We start from the raw sequence: 23,702 nt of genomic DNA on the forward strand, positions 1-23,702 counted from the left end.
GACCTGAACGCAGCACAAACTAAACAGCTGTAACTTCTGAAACAACAGTGACAAGTGACCACAGTTAAACTGAAACATGGCTTCTACAAGAGAAAAGGAAAATGAATTCAAATAAACATTAGAACAAAAAAAAAACTTTATTCCCTGACAGAGGAAAATAAAATCACATCATAAAATCTGTGTATAATTTTTATATTTACAGAATCACAGTGATGCTTGTCTCTGTAACAGTCTATAGTTTGAATGATCCTAAATTAACTTCATGATGGAGGTGGATGTTAAAGTCTCTGTGTAAACTTGGTATTTTGGCTCCATCTAGTGGCTGAATCACAGAAGACACCGAGGCAGGTGACGGGTCATGGGTTTGAACTGTCTCATTTTTCTTCATCTGCCATCAGAATAATTTGAAACCTGGTCTATTAGAAAAAATGATTCACTCTCATGTATCTCTACTGTCAGAAGTGAACAACGTGGTGGAAGCACGAATCAGTAAACTTGATGCCTCTGTAAAACTTTCTGAATGTAAAAACAAATGTCACCTTGTCTTTTTCCAGTAGACGTTCATGTTTTCACTGATCTCAGACCAGTTCATGGAGCTAAATCTCTGCTACTAAATGCAGGTTCCAGGTAGTTTCACATGTTGTCAGAAGTGTGATGTGAGGTCATATCACAATACAGACTGCAGCAAAAGCTCTTGTAGGAATGAGAAAACAATACAACCAAACACTGCAGAGGGAGAATTATTGAGAAAAAACCACATTATAGAACAGAAGGAGATCACAACGCTCACAGAGGAGAAACACTAACTACTAAAGAGGTTTGACATGTGGACAGAATTCAGACCATCACCAGCTTGTGTGCTCTCATAGGTGTGAAAGAAAATCAATATAAATGCCAGCCACAGCTCCACAGTCCCACTGATGCCTTTTAATAGTGAAAATCTAAAGTTTTTAAAAATGCAATAAACCTTTTACCAAAGTCTTAAGAATTCCTCAAGTACAGGTCATGACAGAGCCCCACCTTGTTAAAGGGTTGATTTGTAAGTTTTCTCTGTGGTTTCCTGCTGACAGTGGTGATTGTCACTTGACGACAGCTTCAGCCATTGTTCTGTTTACATGATACGAGGTTATAATACGACCTCTGAGCAGTGCTACGTCTTCAGGCCAGACTGGAGGCTACGGTGAGCTGCTTTCGTAAAGTGACGAGATGGGCTGGGGCATTTTAACTTCAACAGACGAAAAGACAAGAGTTAACATTGGTGTTGGTGCCCACCGCTCCTGGACAGGGGTGGACTGGTAATCTGGCAGACCGGGCACTTTCCCACTGGGCCGACATGCTTTTTTGGGCTGATATTGTATTGTTTAACCGACCCATAAAACTCGTAGATCAGGGGCCCGTTGGTTCTTTTTAAAGTGACACTGGGCCGGGCTGCGTGTGATTGTATGTGGTGGGCCGGTCTGGGCCAAAATGCTGGGACCAATTTTTGTCCCTGCTCCTGGAGACAGCACAAGTAAAGGAATGAAGTTTGATTATTTCTTCTAGACTGGTAAGTAAACAGCTGCTAATGCTAACGTTAGCTATGTAGCAAAAGCAAAACTTACAAATAGCTCCTTTAAAAGTGGAGAGGGGCTGTGGGGTGCCCATAAAGGCAAAGGCAGCAGCTAACTGCCTCCTGAATTACACCCAAATACAGTTTTCATCTCTGTTTTACATCAGCAGTGACCGTGGCAAAGCTTTAAGGCTGCACGAGGTAAACATAAGAAAAACCCTCTCAGGGCTGTGGAGTATCTACGTACACAGCTGGTGTTCAGTCCTGAATGTGTTCGCTATTTCAGACGGCCTAAATATCACTGTGATGAGTCAAACCAGGCAAAAGGCAGAAGATAAGTCCAGCACGGAGAACCTTGATCTCCTCAGACGTACAGTACCGTAGACGGAAGGCCTCAGAGAATTCACAGCTGAGGCCAAAAGACTTTCACCACAGCTCAGAAAGTTCATCTCCTTCCCCAGAGAGAGAGATCTGAAGAGCTGCTCCGACCTTCCACTTCCTTCACTTGAAATGTCAGAGCCTTTAAATACTTTAGTTTTTACATTTCCATCAAGCAGATACAACAGTGTTACAGCACCAGTGTATTCACAGTTCTACCAAGAAGTCTCATTTCCAATCAGCCAATCAAACGCTGCTCACAGGCTGACCTGTAACTGCAGCAGGTGGAGTTTTAAAGGCTACTTTAAGTCTCATGGTGCTGCAGTGATGTAGACGTGTACTCTGGGGTGTGTCAGTACACCGTGACATCACCACTGGGTGTGGTTACAGGTGACTGTTTAAAGTGTTTGTGCACGTCATCATTTTAAAGACCATTACAGTATATTAGTCCAGTACACCTGTGTATTGTTCAGTTGTAACACCTGTTATAATAAACTACATATTTACATCATCTTCATAAACTTGTTTCCAGAGGGTGGAAACCTGACCTAAGGGAACCTGCTCGGGTTTGGGGAACATAAAAAAACAGAATTCCTATCAGGTTCGGTTCAGGCTCGGTCACTTCCTCCTTGTACTCAGGTCGGGTTCGGACAGAAATGTGTGCAGCGTGTGCATCACTTCACTTCCTGTGCATTCAGGCAGCTTCGTCCAGCAGCCTCTGCAGAGTCTCCTGCACCTGGAGGAGCAGACGTTGTGTTAATGTGACTGTTAAACTCTGTGCTTTGTGACATGATTCTCATTAATGTCATATCTCATGATTGATGAATGAGGCAGGTGTGTAGCAACAGGATGAATAAATACAACATAAGAAACTTTATTTTCTTTAGCTTCATTTATTTTATTTATTTATTATTTTATTGACTACTACTGATGGTTATCTAACTTGTGCTCTGTCGTCTTTGTTGCATTTGTCTCTGTGCAGTTTACCTCCATCCCTGATCAGACTGTCAATGATTGATTAAGGTTAATACAGGTCAGGTGACTAAGGGAGTGTTGTTTTTTATAAATGTACAGTTTGGAGTAGATTATTGGGGGATATGAACTCTTTAAATAGAAAGATGGAAATAAAATCACATAAATATTCATGTTTCCAGTCAGATCAGGCTCCTGGTCTCTGTTAGAATTTACAGTAAATTTATTGATCCAGTTCTCAGCCTTGACTCATTTTTGCTGATGAAACTGTGTTTTATTTATTGATCCTGTCAGCTGCTGCTGGTTGTTTGTCAGGAGGCGAGCGTCAGACACCGGCTGCAGAGCGACGGATGAGAAACGAGCTCGTCTTACAGATGACGTCCACACGTCTCTACGAACAGATCACTGACTATAAATGTTTGATTAACAGCAACAAGTGTCTGGTTACACTCGGCTCTCTGGAAACTTTTCTGTTGGGTTTTCACATGTCGATGAAGGAAAAGAACTATGAAGAAGTAACTAGTACAAGTATTGTACTAAAGTACAATTCTGAGGTACTTGTAGTTTACTTGAGTATTTCCATTTAATGCTACCTTATATTTTTACTGCACTACGATGCACAGAGAAATATTGTATTGTATTCTGCTGCTCTATATTTCTGACAGCTGTAGTTTCTAGTTATTTTTCAGACAAACATGAAATAATTTTATAAAATATATCACATTATTATAGATTAAACTAACTAAGTTAATATTAGCCCTAACTCAACCAACTACAACATGAAAGTACTTATAATATGTATCAATAACACTGATCCAGTAATAAAATAACACTGACAGAGGCTGCATAGTGAGTACTTTTATTTCTGATGCTTTGAGTATAATTTGGTGCTAATGCCTGTGTATTTCTATCACAGTAAAGCTGTGAATACAGGGCTTATATTTATAATAGAGTATAAATTTAAAGGTTATTTTGGCTGCACTGCCTCAAAACTACAGCTCAAAACACCAAGCAAGAATAATTAGAGCATCAAATTCAAATTTTGATTATATTTTTATAGATAAGAAACAGATTAATCAAATGAATTAACAAATCATTTTAGAATTGACCTTAATGTGTGTAGCAACAGATTCAGGGGGTTTTCTTCCATGTTATATTTAACCTGGAGGACACAGGTAGACCGACCTTCTCCAGCTTTATCAGGTTGATGGTCAGTAGTTCAGAGAAAAGCTCTGTGTTCGTGGCAGCCCCCCCTCGCAGGACTTCACCTCTGGAAAAAACAAACAACACTGAACATGAATTCTTCAATATTCTCAGAGAAGATCTCGTCTCGTCTCATCTCGCCCTAAACTTGTGCAATTTGTTGCTACTTTTAAAGTAGTGATGATCTGAAAATCTGAAAACACTGGCAGGTGTTTGAACACGTGGATTTGAAGGACCACAGCTCCTCCACATCAGGTTTTTAGAGCTTGGTTCTCCATGTTCTCTGGACGAGCTCGGGGTCTGTGGCAGGTTGTGAACTCACTCTTTGTGGGTGAAGTCTGTGACGGAGCCGAGCGCCGTCAGCGTCTGCTCCAACGAGACGATCTTAAAGGCCAGGTAACAGGAGGACAGGACCAGCACACACACTCTGACGAAACACACACACACACACACACACACACACACACACACACACACACACACAATCAATCAATAATTGAGGTTTTTACAGTAATAGAAGGGAGTGAATGAGTGAGTGAAAATAACTTATAAAGATAAAAAACAAAAAAAATGCATAAATGTGGACTGAATGTGCACAATATTCAATTAATGTCAGTGATGAATGAATGAATGAATGAATATGAAGTTGAGTGATGCGTAAATTAAACAAAATTCTAAATGAATGAATACACAACATTTATCTTAGAAGAAATTAATGTATGAATGGATGAATTAATGAATGGATGGATGGATGAATGAATGGATGGATGAATGGCAGTAAACTTACAGAAACAGGTAGACAAACAGCAGAGTGTTGAGAGAAACTGGCTTCAGAGTCCTGCTGTCAATCATCACCTCTGAGCCTGGAAACAGAAAAAAATCTATATGTGTCTATTCTCGTTGTGTTCGTTCAGATGTTTTCTTTTTCACTGTATATTTTTAATCATCTTTGAGGCAACATTCACATCAGCTACATTTCTGCATTTTTGAAACAGAGAGAAAACAATAACCAAGTCTCCATCACTGTATTAAAAACCATGTTGGATCTACAGGTAAATGTCACACAGGTGAGGTTCAGTGTTCAACTGAAACCTGCGAACCTGAAGCCACAGATAAAACTGCTGATGTGACAGCTTGTGTTGTTAGTTTATTTAATTAAATATTTATTTAAACAAACTGACTGTGATGGGTGTCGTGGTTTTAAAGGTCTTCACTGATTTAACTGTTCTGACATTATTGGGTTTTAAAGACGTGGAGGCGTTACTGGACCACGAGATCAGGACGTATGAGACGGTTCAGACTGAAGATGGATAAAAACACAAGTCAAGTGTTTTTTTTTCTGCGTTAAATGAGGTTGAAGTGTGAATGGATTCCTGAGAATATCCCAGAAAGCAAAACACAATGACCATAAAGAAACACAAAACCTCCTCACAGAGATGCAAAACAACTACAAAGAGACACGCAACAATGAAGAAGAGACACACAAGCAGCACAAAGAGACACAAACATCTATAAACACATGCAAAATGACATCAAAACATCCACAGAGACGCACAAAGAAACACAACTTCAAAGAGACGCACAACCACAGAGCCATGTGGTTTGTGGTGGTGTTGTGTCTCTCTCAGTCTAGGGGTGTTGCTGTTCTGAAGGGGGGGTGGGGGGCCCAGTGTGCGTCATACCGGGTGGGTGCGGCTGATGCTGCTTGTTGTCTGAACTCTGCTGGTTCTGATGCTGGTTCTTCGCTTTGTGCTGGTGGTCTGGACGTTCAGGGGCCGCCGCTCGGTCCGTGTGCTTCACCACATCCAGGTACGGAGGAACAGGAAACTCTGCAGCGTCGGAGAGACAGAAGCAGCGGGAGCAGAGTGAACAGGACGACTTTTCACTGCAGAACCTGAGACGCTGGGCTGGTCTCGGTTCTGCTGTCTACAGGAAAACCTCAGAGGAACTACAGTACATGTTACAGCTGGTAAATGAACTCTACTGTGACTGTCTTTGTCTTTTCTCTCCTGTTGTTTAACAGTGTGTTACTTTTTATCCTCTCTACTATTGATCTTCTCTGCTGAGCTGCTCTCAGGTGTGACGATTAATCCTCGAAGCCCAGTGCAGCGAAGAACAGAATAAAAAATAGGGAGAGGAACTAAACAGTCACTGCACAGAGGGAAGCTCTGAACCGGGACATCAGCACTGTGTGTTTGTCACGAGAGGAGGAAGAGCACAGAGAGAGGTGAGGGGAGGTGAGGGAACCACTGCACAAGCAGGAAGGAAACTGAGTGATGACTATAACTGAATAATATAAACAACACAGAGGGAAAATTAAAGCAGCTGAAGTTCACTTGCTTCTGCTGCTGAAATGCAAACAGACTCTGAAACTTCATGACATTAGCAGCTGGAGGTGACTACCCTGCTGCCTTCTCATTGGTTAGTTGGTTGGTTGGTGATACCTGCTAACTTCTCGTAGTCGGGGGTCTGGGAGTCGGAGCTGCTGCTCTCCTCCATCTCCTGCCTCCTCTGCCTCACTGCTCCATCCAGGTCACTGAAATCACCTGGAAAACTCTGCAGAGACACAAAGACGTTTAGTCACTTACTGAGCAGCTGAGTCTCAGCGTTAAGACTGTTGATGTTTTTTAATGTGGAAAATGATGTCGTTATCTTATAAATCTTTGTACTGACTCTGTAAAACTGCCTGGTGTCGTAACCTGAGCATGAAAGACAAAACCCACCTGAGCCAGGTGACAGGTGTCCCATTGATCCTCTCTGACAGCTACTTGGTGGTTTACACTGTTGTGTGTTTTATTGTATTGTGCACACTGTTGCACTTGTGTTGTTTTTATGTATTTTATCTGTACCCCTGACCGCAAATCAAGTTTCCCATTTGAAATAATCAAATGTCTGAATCTAATTCTGAATCTTTACGACTCTCATGTCTCAAGCCACATGTAAACTGAATGGAACAGATTAGAAACAACAACAACAACTACAACATTAACATTAGCTTTACTGAACACAAACCACAATTGGGCAATATCTAAAATTTAATACTGCGACACAGTCCAGCTCAAATATTTCAATATTTAGTTTTATTTGTCTCACGCCAACGTGCAATGTACAGAAAACAAAGCAGTGACATGGTGGTTGGACTCAGCAGCAGAGCAGACTATGCAAAGTGCCAAAAATAAACAAATACTATATAAAAACAAATGTTTTTGATATTATGAAAAATATTACATATGATGGGAAATATATGATATTTCATATCATCAAATATTGGTCCCAGCTTTGACTTGGACTTGGAACTTGGGAAACATGGGATCTTAATATTTTTATGTTGGCAACACAACCAAGAGATTGGAGCAGTTCTCACATATCATCAGTTCTACAGAGGCACAGACTCATGTTGTGTTCAAGCTGTTCTAGTGTTGATGTGTCCGTGGTTTTGTTGTACATGTGTTTGACCCACCAGAGGAAAGCGAGGCGTTAGAGGTGACCTCTGACCTCTGAAGCTGTTCTCTGCTGAGGAGGGGATGGGGCTACTGCATGGACTCTTCTCCTGTATATGAATCATCAGATATGGTTTGTTTCTGTGCTCAGAATGATCCTAAAGTTTTCAGTACACAAAAGCTGGTTGGTAAAAGAAAATATGAATTCATGGAAAACAACTGCATCAAATCAGAGTCTTCAAAATGTATAAAAGGGAGAAACAATTACAGCAGATGTCAGATTTCTAACTGAGACCCTCTCCTTTTGAGATAAAACAGCACTAATTACAAGTCCACATACTTTTACTTAGTATGTTAATCTCAAAGACATTAGACCAAAGTAAAAGGGAAATGTTGAATTTAGGGGTTTTAAAAAATGTTGTCAAGTTTGTATCTGTACAGGACAATATCACAGATTCAAATCTGAGAGAAGAAGAGATGAAATTTCTTTAAAAAAAAGTAACAAAAAGAGACAAAGATGTGAACTATGAGCTATAAAACCCTGTCTTGACTTTATCTCTGTCACTGTATATATATATATATATATATATATATATATATATACTGCAGTTTATGGCCAGGTGTCAGAAATCTGTCCTACCTCCAGATGAAGACAGACTGACATCAGGAACTTGTAGGTGTTGTCTCTGGACAGGAGGGACACAAACACGTACTGCAACAACAACAAAAAAACACAAATGTGGACACGTAAAAAATAAAAATAAACTACATTCTGTTTGAATAAAATCGTGTAGATGAACTGATGGATTCGCTCTCTCACCCTGTCATTTGCGGTGGCGATCACCAGGGCGTTTGGCACCAGGATTGCAGTTTTGGTTTTCTTGATGTGAGTGACCGACACCACTGGGATGACAATCTGGGACGGACAAACACCAGGACAAACAGATGAGCCCTGCAGGGACTATTTTACTCCCTGTCAGTACAGTGATACTCATCCTGTGGGACGTAGTTTTCCCTTTGAAATCTCATCACGTAAAGTGATTCAGGTATAAAGAGCTGCTTCACTGCATCGTGGAACAAGTGCCATAGATTAACACTGTCTCTGTCCTGAGTGATGGATCCAGATGTTCTCCATATTGGAGCAGATGTGAAACAATCATACTAGAGAAGGGGTGTAAGTTACAGGCCTGGTCACAACAGAAAAGAAGTCAGCACGTCACCGATCATCTGACATCACTTATTTCATGAGGACCATCAATAATTCTGACAGAGCTGAATGTCAGTCCAGCCCTCTGCACTGCAGGCTCTGACCAGCAGGAGTCACCACAATCTGTTTATTGTTCATACAGATTGCGTGAGATACTGGACCAAATATCTTTTTCTGTAGTTAGAACAGATCATGATCCCTCACATTCAATCTATTGCATGTATTAACCTCGTGATTTTGTTTTTCGGCTGCTCCTGTTATGGGGTCGCCACAGCAAAACACCAGCTGCATAGTTGATTTGTTTTACACCTGATCCCTTTACTGACTCAACCCTGGGTACAAGGGTGTGAACCCCCAACCCAGGGATCAGCAGCCAAAAGCTCTCAAAAATTAGATATCTGGAACTGCAGAAACTATTCTGATAAAATAAAATAAAATGACACTGGGCACCTTGGTTGCACCTCACTAACTTCTTTTTTTTTTTTTTAAATCTTTTTACTTGTTCTTTAGTTTTTAAATAGATGTTAGACAAATTATATTTTAATAATAATTGATGCTTCCTGTTCACAGTGAATACTTCAAAGTTTTCTGTGAAGCTACTACAGATAAATGTTAATAATTTAAACCAACATGTCTCATCAAATCAAAGATGTCCTGTTGGCACCTCGCTGTAGTCACACATCACTCAGCCTTATTAGATAACATGGGTTCAATACAAAGTCTCAGCTTCAGACGTTGAAATAGAAACAAGAGACATGAGTGAGAAAGTCTGAGGATTCTGCACCAGAGACATTTGAGAGGGAAAAGATTTAGATCACGTCTCCACATCGATGTTCATGACAGATAAAACAACCTCTTGGCATAAGATGAGTCCTCAACAATAAACTGTCCCAGTTCACAGTACCTTTGTGTCCTTGCCAAACACCTTAGAGTGGAAGCAGATCCAGTGGTCGGAGAGGAACATACGTCCCTGGTAGAGGATGTCTTTCTGCAGCGCACAGGTGTAACCTGACAAACAGGTAAATGACATGAGGTCACTGAGCAGAACACTTAAATTAAATTAAAGCATTAGTTTAGTGGAAAAAAGACAGAAAAGACATAAAATACATAGTTGGGATCCAAAAAAGACAGAAATCCATGAGATCTACTTTTTAATTAAAAAAATGAAGATTGATTATTTACTTTTCTTGATTGCAAAAGACTGAATATGAATTGAGGTATTACTGAATTCAGATTTACTCCCACACTTAGTTATGAGCATTAAATCATTATCTAGTGTTTAACAAACAGCTCATAGGTATCAAATGTTCAACTATTATCTAATCCCTCATTCAGTATTTAAGGTGGACCAGCTAGTTGTCATCATGAAAGACTTACTCTGTCTGAGCTGTTCCTCTTTGCTGATCTCCTTAAATATTTTATGGTACTGGCAGTTTGTCTTTGAGAGCTGAAATACACACACACACACACACACACACACACACACACACACACACACACACACACACACACACACAGGGTTAGGGTATGCAGAATGCTCACACAGACAACACTGATGCTTCCATATGAACGGGACAAAGAAGCTGAGACTTGGCAGATGTGGGGTTTTGAATGCCTTCTTGGATTTGAAACTGTCAATCAGTGTTGGGCTCATATTTAGAGACATTATAAAATAAACATGAAGCTAATAACCTATTTATGATACAATTCAAGATACAATTTCAGTTTTTAGAAAGAAAAAACTTGATTCTCAGAAATAAAGCTGAAATAATTCAAATTGATGGCCATAAAGTAAACTTATAGTAAGTTTATGATATCTTTTAGAGCAAGTGGGTGTGTCATCTAAGGCCTCCGACCTCTAGGGGGCCTCCAAACTCCCACCAAATTTGGCCTCGTTATATTTTATTATTATTTATTTTTAAAATTAAATTACATAAATTCATTGAGTCCGTGTGTGTTGAATTACGAATTAAATGTGAATACAAAAAACTTTATTTGCAAATAAAAAAAACTACGATCGGTTTGCCGACTGTGTCAGTGACGAGTGAGGTCAGAGGTCAGGTGGTAACCGTGGAAACTTAGCGGGAAAGCCCGCTGGTTGCTAAAGACGCTTCTTCAAACCTCATGGAAAACAAACGCAAACGAAAAGAAGAAGAGTCGGAGAAACTGAAACCGGACAAACAAGATATAACATCTGTACACAAATATCTGTATCGACTATTTTCAAAAGTCTAGACTCGGCTTGTTAGCATTAGCAAAGAGCCCGGGACGACGATGCTAACGGCGCGGAGGGAGACGGAGGTGAGGCGGCAGCCATTAAACGTTAGTTCAGCCCTGCACCACACACCTGCTCAGGTTCAGGTTGCTAGTTCCCCACAGTCTGTTCCTCTCTACCTGTTTCCAACATGGCGACAATTAAAAATGAAGTGGGAACAAAGATGAAGCAACAATCCCTGAACTCAACAGTAGCAACGTCATCAGAGACCTGAGCTTCAATGATGGCGGAAAGGCCAGAAAGAAGACGGCACATGAGGTAGACCTTCTCTTATATTATTGTTCATACATTACTGACTATCATATATTCTGTATGTATAGATTATTGTCTCAAAGGTGTTTTTATACAATGATAAGTAGTTTGATTTTAAAAACATCTGTTGTATCACTGTGTTTCTGTACTGGTTGATATACGTCTGTCTCTCTCTCTCTCTCTCTCTCTCTCTCTCTCTCTCTCTCTCTCTCTCTCTGTGTGTGTGTGTGTGTGTGTGAGTGTGAGAGAGAGAGATTGATGGAAGAATTTGAATCAGAATTGTATTGAGAAGTTGAAGAAATACGTGCTTGTATATGCCATTCATGCCATTCAGCTACACATTGTAGTCTAACACGTTGATATTATTGCTGCTGGTATTGTTGAAATAATGTGGTGTAAATCCTGTATGATAGAATATATCTACAGGTGTTGACCTTGTCCTTGAAGTTGTGATCATAGGCTGTAGCCTGTCAGTGTAAATCCTGTATAAACTACAGGTATTTCCAACAGATAGTAGCATGAGTAAAATTTAACATGGATTTACTTTATCTGTTGGGGATTTGATTTTTTATGATTTAAATGTTCCAGATTTAACCGGATCCAAAACAAAGTAAAAGAATCAAAACAGAAAGCAAACAAACAACATTAAATTTACATATATGATACTGCAGCACGATGAAAGTCAACCCTACTGATCCTACAGTCCAAGGACCACGATTAGTCCTGCTGTAGAGTGTGAATGTCACCTGACCTCTATAGATTAATAATATCTCATAATGGGTCAGTACAATAATATTACTGTTGATTCACCTCCTCAGGTGAGAATGGAGGCCACAAGCATGACCCACACGTTGCACATCCTGATGGTTTCTGACTGTGTCAGTGATCATCAATAAGATAATGAGGTTGGAAACAAGCCTGTCAGCAGAAGTTACGTGTGATGTCACGCAGCAGGAAAAACAGCTGTCTGAGAGCGGCTCCCACGCTGTCATGTTTATACGTGTAATAAAATATGTATCAGGGTTGACTTAATGACAGCTCACCTGGCTGTAGTGAGATTTCTTCCTCTCTATCTTGGAGTCGGAGTCTGTCTGGACCTGAGTCAGCAGAGAGTGGTCAAAGGTCTTTGACCTACAGATGATAAGATCAATACAGAGAGGAATTAACTTGTGCAACTAATACCACATTATATAGAAATATAAATCATTATATTACTCCTTTGACATTTGTACTCTACATAAGATGTATTTATACAACACCTGCACTGTATATTTATATAACACTATTTGTAAGAGTAACATCAAGTCTATAAAACTATTTTATAAACATTTAAAGCTGCATTAATCTATCTCAACAAATTGTGAACAAGCACAGACCAACATTACTATTCATTTGGAGTGATATTTGTGTCAACCTGATGAATCTAAGTCCAGTATTCCCTCTTTTTTAGCTCTGTGTTTGGTCTCCACCAGATCCTGAAGGAAACATCTGGCTCTTTAGCTGCTAAATGCTCCACTGTGTTCACCAGCTGCTCTGCGACTGTGTCTGTTTAAGAGTCTTATGATTATGGATATGTCTTAGAGATTATGGATATGAGTGCCACAAAATATTCTCTATTTTGAGATGAGATCATTAAGCTGCTGTCTGAAGAGCCAATAATGAAAACCTTCCTCTTAATAGCATCCACAAACATTTATAAGCATCCCATGTACTGTAAGCATCAAATGTAACTGATAGCAAAAAATAATTCAGTTAAAACTTACAAAAACAAACCACATCCTGTTTACCTGACTAACGCTGGTTTCCTCCTGCCGGAGAGCTCCTGCTGCTCCTGATCAGCAGCCTGCAGAGACTCAATGACCGTCCTCCCATTTCTCTGCCGCTCCTCAGCCACGTTCTCTAAATCTGAACTACAGACAAGAGGGAGTTAACAGTTTTGGTGTTGTTGTGAAGTAGCTTTCTATTATTGGAGTGAGTGTCTTCACCACCACTGTTGTCAGCTTCTCCTGGTCAGGATTCCTTCAGTGTCAGTCGTTTGAGATTTTGGGGCTAGTGGAATAATTCACAGAGGTATTGTCCTCTCCAAAACCAACGGACCAGGTGATTAAAACACTGAATAAAGCAGCTTCACGTTAAAATCATCCCAGCGTGGCTGTCAGCCACTAACGTTTGCTGAGCTTGAGTCTCTGAAAACTTCCAATGATTTCCGTCCAATGACTAAAATTCTTCATTCAGTTAAAATATATTATCAAAGTGTAAAAGGTTTTGTAAAAATGTTGCTTAAAACTGGGTAAAACGTCCATTTTGATGCTTCTGATGGATGTGCAGAGGAAAGGGGATATGACGCCACTGAAAGGCGACTACCTTGATTAGAATCACTAATTTCTCTGGGTTTGAAAATTGATGGAAACATCTGGGACAATGTGAGTACACAACCCAACAAAATATATAACATAGGTCTATTCATTTTTAGACATTTTAATGTGGAAGAGTTACATATTGTAACATGAGCAGTGTATTTTACAGTGTGAAAACGGAGACACTGTACATTACTGTACTGATTTCTGTGACTTATCGGTCAACTTACTGCAAACACTGATAAGGGTTACAGTTGTCTTTGATAAGTGAATTTCATCTGGTTTATGAGTCGGGATCAACTCAGGATTATTGTCATCATTAATAGAGGAAAGAGCTCAGTGTGACGTCCTCAGTTTTGTTCAAGCAGTCAGAAATTCAAATATTTACAAACAGCAAATCTCACATTTGAGGAGCTGGAATAAGAAAGTACTTTTGACCTAATTTATCAAAGTTATTGGTGCACTGCTATACAACTACTACTTGGACTAATTTTACAACTGCTGTAACACTGCTATTGATAAAAACACAACTATACACTCAATACTCTAATCTATACATCTTTCCTTTGACCCTGTTTGCTGTCAGTCAGAGACTCACTGATAATCCCTGTCCTCATGCTTTGCGGCTCCTCTGTTGCACTTCCTGGCATCTTCCTGGGACGTGTGCTGGTTCACACACTGTTCTGTCATCACGCTCAACGGATTTTACCGACCAAACGTCCTGAACTCTGTCCTGAGAGCTGCTGTGAGAACGGAGAGGTGAACTGACCCTGCAGCCTGAGCCTCTGCTCCTTCACCTGCCGGTGGGAGTGTCTGCTGGGCCTCCTGGTCTCACATATCACAGCCAATCAGACGGCAGGACGGAGTTGTGTGTGTGTGTGTGTGTGAGTGTGTGAGAGTGTGTGTGTGTGTGTGTGTGTATGTGTGTGAGAGTGTGTGTGTGCATTTAAACCTTTGATCAGTGGCATTTTACCCAGCTTTGTTTGGAGAGTGAAGTTAGTTTAAAATCTGGTCTGATTCTGTTCTGTATTCACGTCCGTGCAGACGGAACATGTGATATTTGGTGTCGGGGGAACTTGGTTATTTCCCATGCGGCTCTCTGGCTCAGTTTACACAGGAACAAAACTGTCTTCTCTTTTTTCACTTTTTTTTTTACCCTCCATGGCTGCACAAACAGGATGACATCTGATCATTTTCCCTCTGCTGATACACATTTGATCATTTATTTAATTCTTACTATATAGACTGATGCAGAACAAGAGGGTGAGGTGGAGAAACACCTGTTGTATCCACACTGACTGCAGTCGTCTACAGGAACAGTCCAGTGCGCTAACCTTCTCTTCACTTAGAACGTGTGTGTTTGTTATTAAGTAAAGAACATGATGTCTTACAGGGAGAGAGTCACCAGACTCCCTTCAAAATTCTAGCAATTTAACTTTTCCTTGAGAACAGCAGATACTATATTTTTTCTAAAATACTTTTTAATTGTTTGTTATTTCTGTTAAGTTTCAGTTATCAGATATTCAGCAAAATGAGCCCCATGAACAAAACATAAACTAAAATAATCAAGGTATTAAAACTCCTTTTTGACAAAGAAACGCTTTATAAGATGGGACTTCATAAAAGTAAATTTTCTAAAATGTTTGCAGTTAATCAAATTAACAAAAAACAGTTGGCATGAAGTGACTCCTCAGGCTCTATTTGAACAGTCTGAAGCACATGGACAAGCGTGTGGCGCAAATTCATTCAGCGTGTGTCCATTTGACCTTTGCTATTTTAACAGTGGAAAAAACGGTCGCTGCACCAGGGGCATAGCAGTGTTTTGGTCGTTACATACAATTATAATCAGAGCGCCATCTCCCATTCCCTTTAAAAACCAGGAACTTTCACACAGAATTAGATTACACATTGTGACTGACCAGTGAGCCCAGTCGTGGCACAGACAGCAGCTCTGTGCACCCCGAGGGCCAAAGAACAGCTGAGTGAATCAATGTGCTGCACACAGCTCTACAGAGAAGCAACGGCACGAATCACAACGTCAGACATCTTCTGTGTTTATTATGAGACGTGTAAATACATTTTTGGTTCATTACGAAACTGTGGTGGGACAAATTCAGTCCAGGTGATGAATGGGAAACACTGATGCACACTCTGCTTGTGCGTAACAGGCAGTGTGTGCGCTCTGTGAGTCCGCCTGTAGAGCATATTGAAATAACAGACTTAAGACCAGGTTTTTGTTGTTCAGTCACGCAATCGCTGCTTCAAGATAGCAAAGTGCCAACAATGCACCTGACCACACCTCATTTTAAGACCAACACGCTCATGCAAGCTCAGATGGTTTTAAGTGTATTTGCTATTTAAACAACGTTGCTGGACGGGAAAATGACAACTGTGTTGGTCTGAAACGAGCAAACGACTGTAAGATAGAGCCCTGAGAGTTTTTGGGCCTCTGGGGTTCTGTGTCCCCAAGCAGCTGCCTGGTGGTAATTATTTTAGGTTTGGTAATCCAGTCTTAGGTCACATCACATTCCCTGCTGCAGCAAATGTGTTTTTGTCATTTTACTCAGGCATATTACCTGCTCCTCTGATAATTTCCTGTACACTATCAGTAAAACTTCTGTGGTGAAACGACCAAAATGCATGCACAAGCAGGACTGCAGTAGTGTTGATGTGATTCATCCTGGAGTAAAGAGGCCAAAATAAATCAGTAAACTGCTCAGTGGAGCTGCAGAAACAGCTGGTTTTTACCTGAGTGAAAACATTGGGTCTGACATGCAGATGTTTAGATTCAGCCTGAATGAGGACATGTGATCCTGTGTGTGTGTGTGTGTGTGTGTGTGTGTGTGTGTGTGTGTGTGTGTGTGTGTGTGTGTGTGTCTGTGCGTGCGTGCGTGCGTGTGTGCGTGCGTGCGTGTGTGTAATCTGAGCTGACTGATATCAGCTATGTGTTACTGGGTCACAATGACAGTCAACAAATGGAGGCTCTTGTTATGTTATGGAGGCTCTTGTTTCTTTCATGTCAGTCTCTATTTCAGTATTCACCATTTTTATGTAGTACATAAAATACACTGATGTACACACAAATACACACACAGTTTGTAAATGTTATGTTGGACTAAGATTGTTGTTAGCCTATCTTAGCATAAAGCTAGTCTGGCTCTGTCCAAAGTTCAGAAATACACCTACTGTAGCCTCTGAAGCTCAGTGATTAATATTATTAATATTTCATTAGTTTAACAGGAACAGAATTTGTTTCAGGAGAGTTCAGTGCTGGAACTAATCCTCTAAACTAAACCTGATTCTAACATGAACCTCAAGACCAAGTCTGAAACCTCAGTCAGAGCTTGACATAACTGTGTGTGTGTATTTGTTATCGACTGCCAGATTTTTCTAATATCTGTTGCGCCGTTGTGTCCATTAATTTACTCATTGACAAACAGTCCCCTTTAGTGACTGTGTACACACACACACACACACACACACACACACACACTCAAAATGCTGCACTTTGAAATACAAACAGTGCTGCACTGTTTGTTTTCTACTTTTAACTTTGCTGATTCATCTTTTTCTCATTTCCCCCATTATTTTAAAATTAATTGTTTATATTGATTAGATGTTTATTAAATTGCTACACAATCATGTGTTGCCATTCTGTGTATATTGCAGGTATTTTCATTTTTCTTATCTCTTATCGTTGATTTTATTATCCCTCCTGCTCCTTTCTCCTTTAAACAACGATGCAATAATTATTATTTAACGTTACAACATCCAGTGGCAGACAACTCAATTCCAACTGCTCTGGAAATAAATATGAGGAGATTTAATTTAATTCAGTTGCTTGGACTGAATCACGTTAAGATTAGTGACATACAGTTGGACAACAATGACTGTTGTGTAAACAGAGACCATCGCCCTTTGAAACACAAACATAAACTGCATGAACTGCACCTCACTGTATGTATGTAGTGTCATGTCAACTCAGGATGTCTTTTTTTAAATCTGTCTCCCAGCTTGGTAATAGAAACACAATGTAAACCCTTTAATTTCATATAATTTTGCAAATTTATGTGAAGACATTTTCTACTATTTCACTCCTGTTGCAGCAGGAAGTAGCATGAGAAATCAGAAACTCCTCCAGGTTACACTTAATTTATGTGACATTTTTCAGGCTGACTGACTCTGTATCTGTCCATTTATGTTGTGTCTTCCAAAGAACCCATAATGCAACACTCTGATAGCAACAGCCTCATGCTATAACCATATATGAAGAGGACATCTGGAGTTGGAAATGAACAAATGTTCAGTCCTCAGTTCTTTGAAACCACCGTCACTTATGAGAACATCATTAGTTCAAATTTGGATAAAGTGAATTTACGCATTTTTACAATATTTTAACTTGATGACGCAGCTTGATAAAAAGTCAGGGGATTATCAAAATGATCTCAGTTCAGCCTGAGGTGGACATGAGTGGCCAAATTTCACAGCATTGCTGAGATATTTCAATGAAAAAACAAACATGTCAGCTTGATGTTGGGCCTCAAAAGAAATTAACGGGGTCACCAGCATCAATAGAATTTATCATCTTGGAACCATAAGTATCAGTACAAGGTTTTGAGTCAATCCATCATGTACATTTTGAGATATTTACCGGAGGGAGAGGAAGAATCTCTGTATAAAATTTCACTTCAGTCTGTTCAATAGATTTAAAGATATTTCATTTGACCAATAGACTGACTTTGCCTTCTCCAGAGCCACAGTTCTTCAGTTTATTTCCACATTTTATAATAAATAAACTGAAGAAGAGTAACTGGGTCTTTTGCATAACCAGTGAAAACAGAGCCACCTGCCCCTCAGACATAGAAGGAGTGTTCTGGAAAGTGTTTTGCAGAGCAAATGACATTAAAGCAGGAGAGTTCGGTTTCAGATGTGACCGTTTTCTTACCGGTGATGTCCAGCTGGGTTGTACGGAGCACAGGAGAGTTTGGACATTGTGCTTCTTCTTTTGAAAGGAAACAAGTCATCAGTGCCGTAGTTCTCCATGACAGCAGCAGAATCACTGACGTTTCACACTGACTTTAGTTGTTGCATCATAAACTAGGTGTTAACATAATTTTCAGCTCAGATCTATACTTGAATTTACCACCTTCCTCTCATCCATGTTATGTTGTTTTGTGATACCTCGTATATTTGTCTCAAATATATACTGGTGTGGTCACAAAGGACACGCCTCCTAAATCTCTGCAACATATTTTTACATCTCCTGTCTGTCAGTCTGTACAGTGGCTGTGCTTGTTTGGTTTGATGACAGTACAGTGTGTAACAGTCCTATAGACTTTCCACTGACCCTTCTTCTTCTCCTCCTGCTGCCCCAAATCTCTTATCAGCAGCTCTGGTCAGTGATTGACAAACTCATGACTGTGTTTTGCACATTTACTACAAGAAATGTACATTTTGAAAAAATATTTGGGGCAAATATGTTTGTTTGGTATCTTGCCCAGATTCATTTGAGAAGATGGATGTCAGTTTCATCTCTTACAGAGACAGGTCAAGGACATGTTTAGCCTTGTTTAGCATTGGAATGTAATCAGAAGTGAAAAAAATACACCTTCAGCCTTATTCACTCTTATTTACATGTTGTACCTTGCATGTTTAATGTGAAGAAACGGAAATTAAGATGGTGTAGCTTAAAGGTTCTGTAAATTATATTTTCAACAAGAATATAGCAGTAAACAACTATTTTCTGTCAAGATGTAGTGGAGTAATGGCATCCTGAGCAGAGAATGAAGTCACACCCCTTCTGTTGTATCAGAGTTTCTCTGTTCTTTGTTTTTGTAGCTGGTCTGGCAGATCGTGCATGTTAGTGCATATGTGTGCTAGTCCATGAGTCTCCCTTTGTTAAACCGTTGCGCCTTGCCATGTTTATAAACACACAGGGACAGCACACATGCAAGATGACACAGTGCAATTCAGGTGAAGGTGACCCTCCAGAATTTCCTCCATTAAAGAAACCACTTTCTAAAAAAAGGCTCTGACAAAGAGATGAGACCAGAGCACATGTGGACCAGCCACAGGGACTATTGGCTCAAACCCCGGTTGGCTGATGGACTGTCAAAACATCCAGAAAGTTTTAAAAGTTTTTACCAGCTCCATCAGTGTCATTCACATGACCCGTCCCAGCAGATAAGTCCAAGGCTGAATTTCTTTCCCAGTCCGACTGCGGAGCCAATACTGCTCTGTCTTCACCAAATGGGGAACCCTGCGAGCTGCAGAGCTGTCAGAGCCTATCGCTAGCTGGCTAAATGTCAAGATTGCTGTGGAGCAAATCACAGCAGTGCTAGCGTGAGCAAATGGTTGAGATTATATTGTTTTTTAACTTTATTCAGTTGGCCAAACAAAGACCGGAAGTGTGGCTGACAAACGCATTTCGTTCTGAGATGCTGGTGGTCTACATCTAGTGGTGGTGGCGATTGTTTACTGAACCTTGAAGGCTGTCCTAGTAGTTCCTGCTGATCTTCCCATGACAACTAAGGTCTGGTAGACCTGCCGTTGTAGGACCATTATTTCAGGAGACACTGCTATGGATTATATCAGAGGATTGTGTAGTTGTTCAGGTTGGAGGACTGGTTGTTACAGACTTAAAATAAACACCTCACAAATGTATATTTTCAATTATTTCCTAAAACAGCTGCTCACTGTAGTTTTTTTATCAAACAGGATGTATTAGTGCATTTGTTGGGGACTATTTTCAGCAGTGGATTAATCCACATTTGGTTCTGTAGTAGAGTATTTGGGACAGCAGGACTGTGTGTGTGTGTGTGTGTGTGTGTGTGGGGGACTGAGTCAAAATAAACTACAGTATGTGTGCTCATGATAATGAAGGAGCTCCATGGCACAGAGCAATAAGGCTTCAGATACACACAGAACTCGTTAGTAAGAGACTTTCATTGTTGTTTTGGGAGTTTTCATGGGATTTGTTGACAATAAGAAAACTTATCCTTTAATGTAGAACAGAAGAAATGTTAACAGGAGCAGACAGCGATGTTTTGTGAGTCTTTTGGTGCACAGAATAAATAAAGTTCCGGCTAAAACAGCTCTCAACAGTGGCACAAAATACTGGTTCTCAGACTAAAGCTTGTGGTGTATTTGTCTCTGCCTTCAAAAACCCCCATACTGGACACAGTTTCCCCCCCAGAAATGAGCTGTCAGGAGCTCCTCTAGAACCAATGACTTCCAATAAACCCTTGCATCTAATTCATTCAGTGCAAATTTCCTCTCAGTGAAGACGATGAACGGACTCTGCTCCCCTTGACAGCTGCAATAACAGTGCTCAGAGCCACACACAACCAAACACTAATTTTACTGTGTGCACTCCACTGTGTTTCTCTAGTTTCCATAGTTTCTCCAGGATGATTGAAGTTTCGTACAGTCTATACACTCTGGACTGAATGTGAGCTCCTGGTGTATTTATGGTGTTACTCTACACTGTCATGTATCTGTGTTTATTCCACTCATCCCTTTAAGTGACTCTCGTAATGAATCGCTCTCTGCGTCGACTGTTCAGGTTTGCAAAACACTACTTCTTCTTGACACCCACACAGCCACAGAGAGAGGCGGCGTGTCTTTGAGTTTTTCTTCACACCAACAGCAGTCAGCTCAGTGACAATAATCTGTGGATTTACACACTTTTCATTCACGTCATTCCCTCTGTAATCCACCTGTCAGAGACTGTTAAGTTTCTACTCTGTGAAGAAAACACAGATGAACCTTAGCTCTCTCTCTCTCTTACACTACACAGGCACTCAATCAGTTGTTTGTGTTTTCTGTTGAAATTAATCTACTGGATCCAAACTCTTGCCAGTTTATTAGGCACTGTGAGCTAAAACTAATGCAGTCTAATACAACAGGCCTGCAATAAAACCTCCTTCATGAAGGTTATAATGTTTAGTTTATGTTGGAACTGTGTCAGAGAGATGTGGATTCAACTGTATAACCATTCTGGAGGCTGAACTTTGTGCTGCTGTTGTGTTGTATTGGGCTATAGGTGTTTCTATTGCAGGGACAAAATATTAGAAACACTATTGTCGTTGTGGGAACTGTTGGGTTTTTTTCTGTAACAAAGTAAGGTCTTGACCTTACCCTGTAAAGTGCCTTGAGATAATGTATATTATGATTTGGCGCTATACAAATAAAATTGAATTGAATTGAACTATTTGAACAGCAACACAAACTGCAGCCAAATGGTTCAGATGGTCTTGGTTGCATCATAGTATTGTAGCTTTAGTTTTTGGTTTTGTATTAAACTCAGAAACAAGTAGTTTTAAGTTAAAACCATTGAATGGCTGCAGCCCTGATGTGCTGTGGTAATCGACTGTCAGGAGCCCATTGGATGATTGGGTGGGATGATAACACCATAGAAAACCCAGACAGGAGCATCAGTCCATTACATTTCGTCCAATCCAATCAGTTCCACCTGAGTTGATGTTTATACAATAAAACAAACACTACAGCGCCGCCCTGTGGTCCAAAGAGTCATTTTCTGACAGGAGTCCTTTATTTAATTCCCAAATTCCCATTTGTGTTCTGAGATTTTTTTGTCATGATCATATAGAATATAGAATATAGCTCATATAGAATAATATTACCACAGAAAATAAACACTAAGAAACATTAATAGTTGTTGTAATTATTATATGTATATTTGTGATCTTCTTGAGGACGTGGATGAGTTGGGTTTTTTTTTTTTTTAATTCTAAAATTTATGAAATATAAGAGTATATGGGGCCTGGTCAACAGAATGTGACACCCAGCCAGCACCTCTGTCTGTCACAAATTCACAGCTGTCATTCAGCCTGTGCTGTAGTTTGTGGAGGGCCAGGCCTGATCCAGCAGCCTATAACAGACCTGCATGTGTGCACCTATAGCTGGGTGCTCTCGGCCTCACTGCGGCGGGCTGACAATGACTTGAATGCTGATTATTGTGGAGATCGACAAAGGAGACAAGGAAAGGAGGAGATGAACCGTTTCCTGAGAGCTGGGGAGAATGGAGGGCTGCTGACCGACTGCAGGGAGCTGTCACCCAACCACACCGCCGCCTCCTCCTCCTCCTCTTCCTCCTCCACCGCCTCCTCCATCTCCATCACCTCCTCCTCCTCCTCCAGCGCCGCTGGCTCAGCCGACAGACACGCGGCCCTGCCCTCGCTCCAGACCCGGGGAACTGGCGGCGGCGGCAGCGGCGGGTCGGAGCCGAGGAGATCCGCGTTTAAACGCAGCCGAGCCGGCCGGGAGGGACGAGAGGAACCGGAAGCGGCAGCGGCGGATCACCCAGTGGCTGCCGTCGCGTTGCGCGGCGGCGGCGGTGGAGAGGTGTGCGTCGGGGTCGGGAAGCAGCAGCAGCAGCAGCGTCGGGAGGCTCAAGGACGCAGCGTCGGTGGAGAAGGTCTGGAGATGATTTCAGCGGTCAGCAGAGAGGCGGACGGCGGCGGGAGCGGCAACAATAACAACAACGGCGTCTCCGAAGTGACCACGGCCTCTCCTTCTGCGACATGCGCCAAAGGCAAGGAGGAGAGGAAGGGGAAAAACGTGATCCGGGGCTGGAAGAGGGAGAGGGACAGGGAGAGGGACAGGGAGAGGGACGCCGCCGCTCCCCCTGCCGCTCCTCCTGTCCGGACGAGGAAAGAGAAGCCCGGCGATGGCTCGTCTCCTCCTCCCTCTGTCTTCCTCTCGTCCGCCCTGCCCGAGCATCATCTGTGCCGCGACGGCTCCGGACACTGCCACTGCGCCGCGCCGGACTCCAGAATCATGGGAGATAACAGCAACACAAACAACGTAAACAATAACAATAATAGCGTTAGTAACGGCGGCGCTGCCAGTAAAACCGCGCTGGATTGTGGAGTTAAAAGCGGCGGCGGCGCTATTGTTGTCAGGCGGCAGCATGACGACACGCCGGCCCCCAAGAAGCACAGAGGAGCGGAGAAGGTAAGCTGCTTTTATTGTCTGGAGGCCAATAACATCAACACATCAACAACAAAAACACACAGCAGCTATCACTCCACACTTGCAGCTACTT

The 23,702-nt window shown here is 41.3% G+C and overlaps 2 protein-coding genes across 6 annotated transcripts in view; one reads left to right on the forward strand and one right to left on the reverse strand.

The window, feature by feature from the left end:
* Positions 1–120: 120 nt before the first annotated feature.
* Positions 121–22,753, reverse strand: LOC139624689 (GRAM domain-containing protein 2B). Of its 5 annotated transcripts, none has more exons than XM_071483995.1 (14): positions 18,579–22,753; positions 13,064–13,186; positions 12,320–12,407; positions 10,127–10,196; positions 9,654–9,757; positions 8,363–8,458; positions 8,183–8,254; positions 7,563–7,652; positions 6,547–6,658; positions 5,785–5,931; positions 4,890–4,965; positions 4,425–4,529; positions 4,085–4,169; positions 121–2,663 (listed from the first exon to the last, which is right to left on the reverse strand). In XM_071483995.1, exons 1-14 carry the CDS (start codon positions 18,674–18,676, stop codon positions 2,622–2,624), a joined length of 1,308 nt encoding a protein of 435 aa, XP_071340096.1. In that variant the 5' UTR covers positions 18,677–22,753; the 3' UTR covers positions 121–2,621. The 5 variants fall into 5 exon arrangements, with proteins under 5 accessions (XP_071340096.1, XP_071340097.1, XP_071340098.1 ...); XM_071483996.1 differs by lacking the exon at positions 18,579–22,753 and adding an exon at positions 14,232–17,520; XM_071483997.1 differs by having other exon boundaries at positions 163–2,663; positions 4,009–4,169; positions 13,064–13,181.
* The window catches only part of znf608 (zinc finger protein 608), a 49,771-nt gene continuing 48,717 nt past the window's right edge, over positions 22,649–23,702 (forward strand). Inside the window, exon 1 of the mRNA XM_071483989.1 lies at positions 22,649–23,611. Coding sequence (XP_071340090.1) covers positions 22,649–23,611 — 963 coding nt within the window. The remainder of the gene's footprint in view (positions 23,612–23,702) is intronic.

This window comes from Trachinotus anak, unplaced genomic scaffold, assembly GCF_046630095.1.
Source record: "Trachinotus anak isolate AG129_WGS33_773 ecotype Australia unplaced genomic scaffold, CSIRO_AGI_Tana_v1 ptg000008l, whole genome shotgun sequence".
Classification (NCBI taxonomy): Eukaryota; Metazoa; Chordata; class Actinopteri; order Carangiformes; family Carangidae; genus Trachinotus; species Trachinotus anak.

Bases quoted from the DNA above. Each gene is read 5' to 3' on its own strand.
- LOC139624689 (XM_071483993.1), bottom strand. From the start codon at position 18,676: ATGGAGAACTACGGCACTGATGACTTGTTTCCTTTCAAAAGAAGAAGC. The intron at 13,187-18,578 runs GTAAGAAAACGG...TCTTGTCTGTAG, and splicing joins AACCCAGCTGGACATCACCG to TTCAGATTTAGAGAACGTGG. The intron at 4,170-4,424 runs GTGAGTTCACAA...TGTTTTTTCCAG, and splicing joins ACAGACTTCACCCACAAAGA to AGGTGAAGTCCTGCGAGGGG.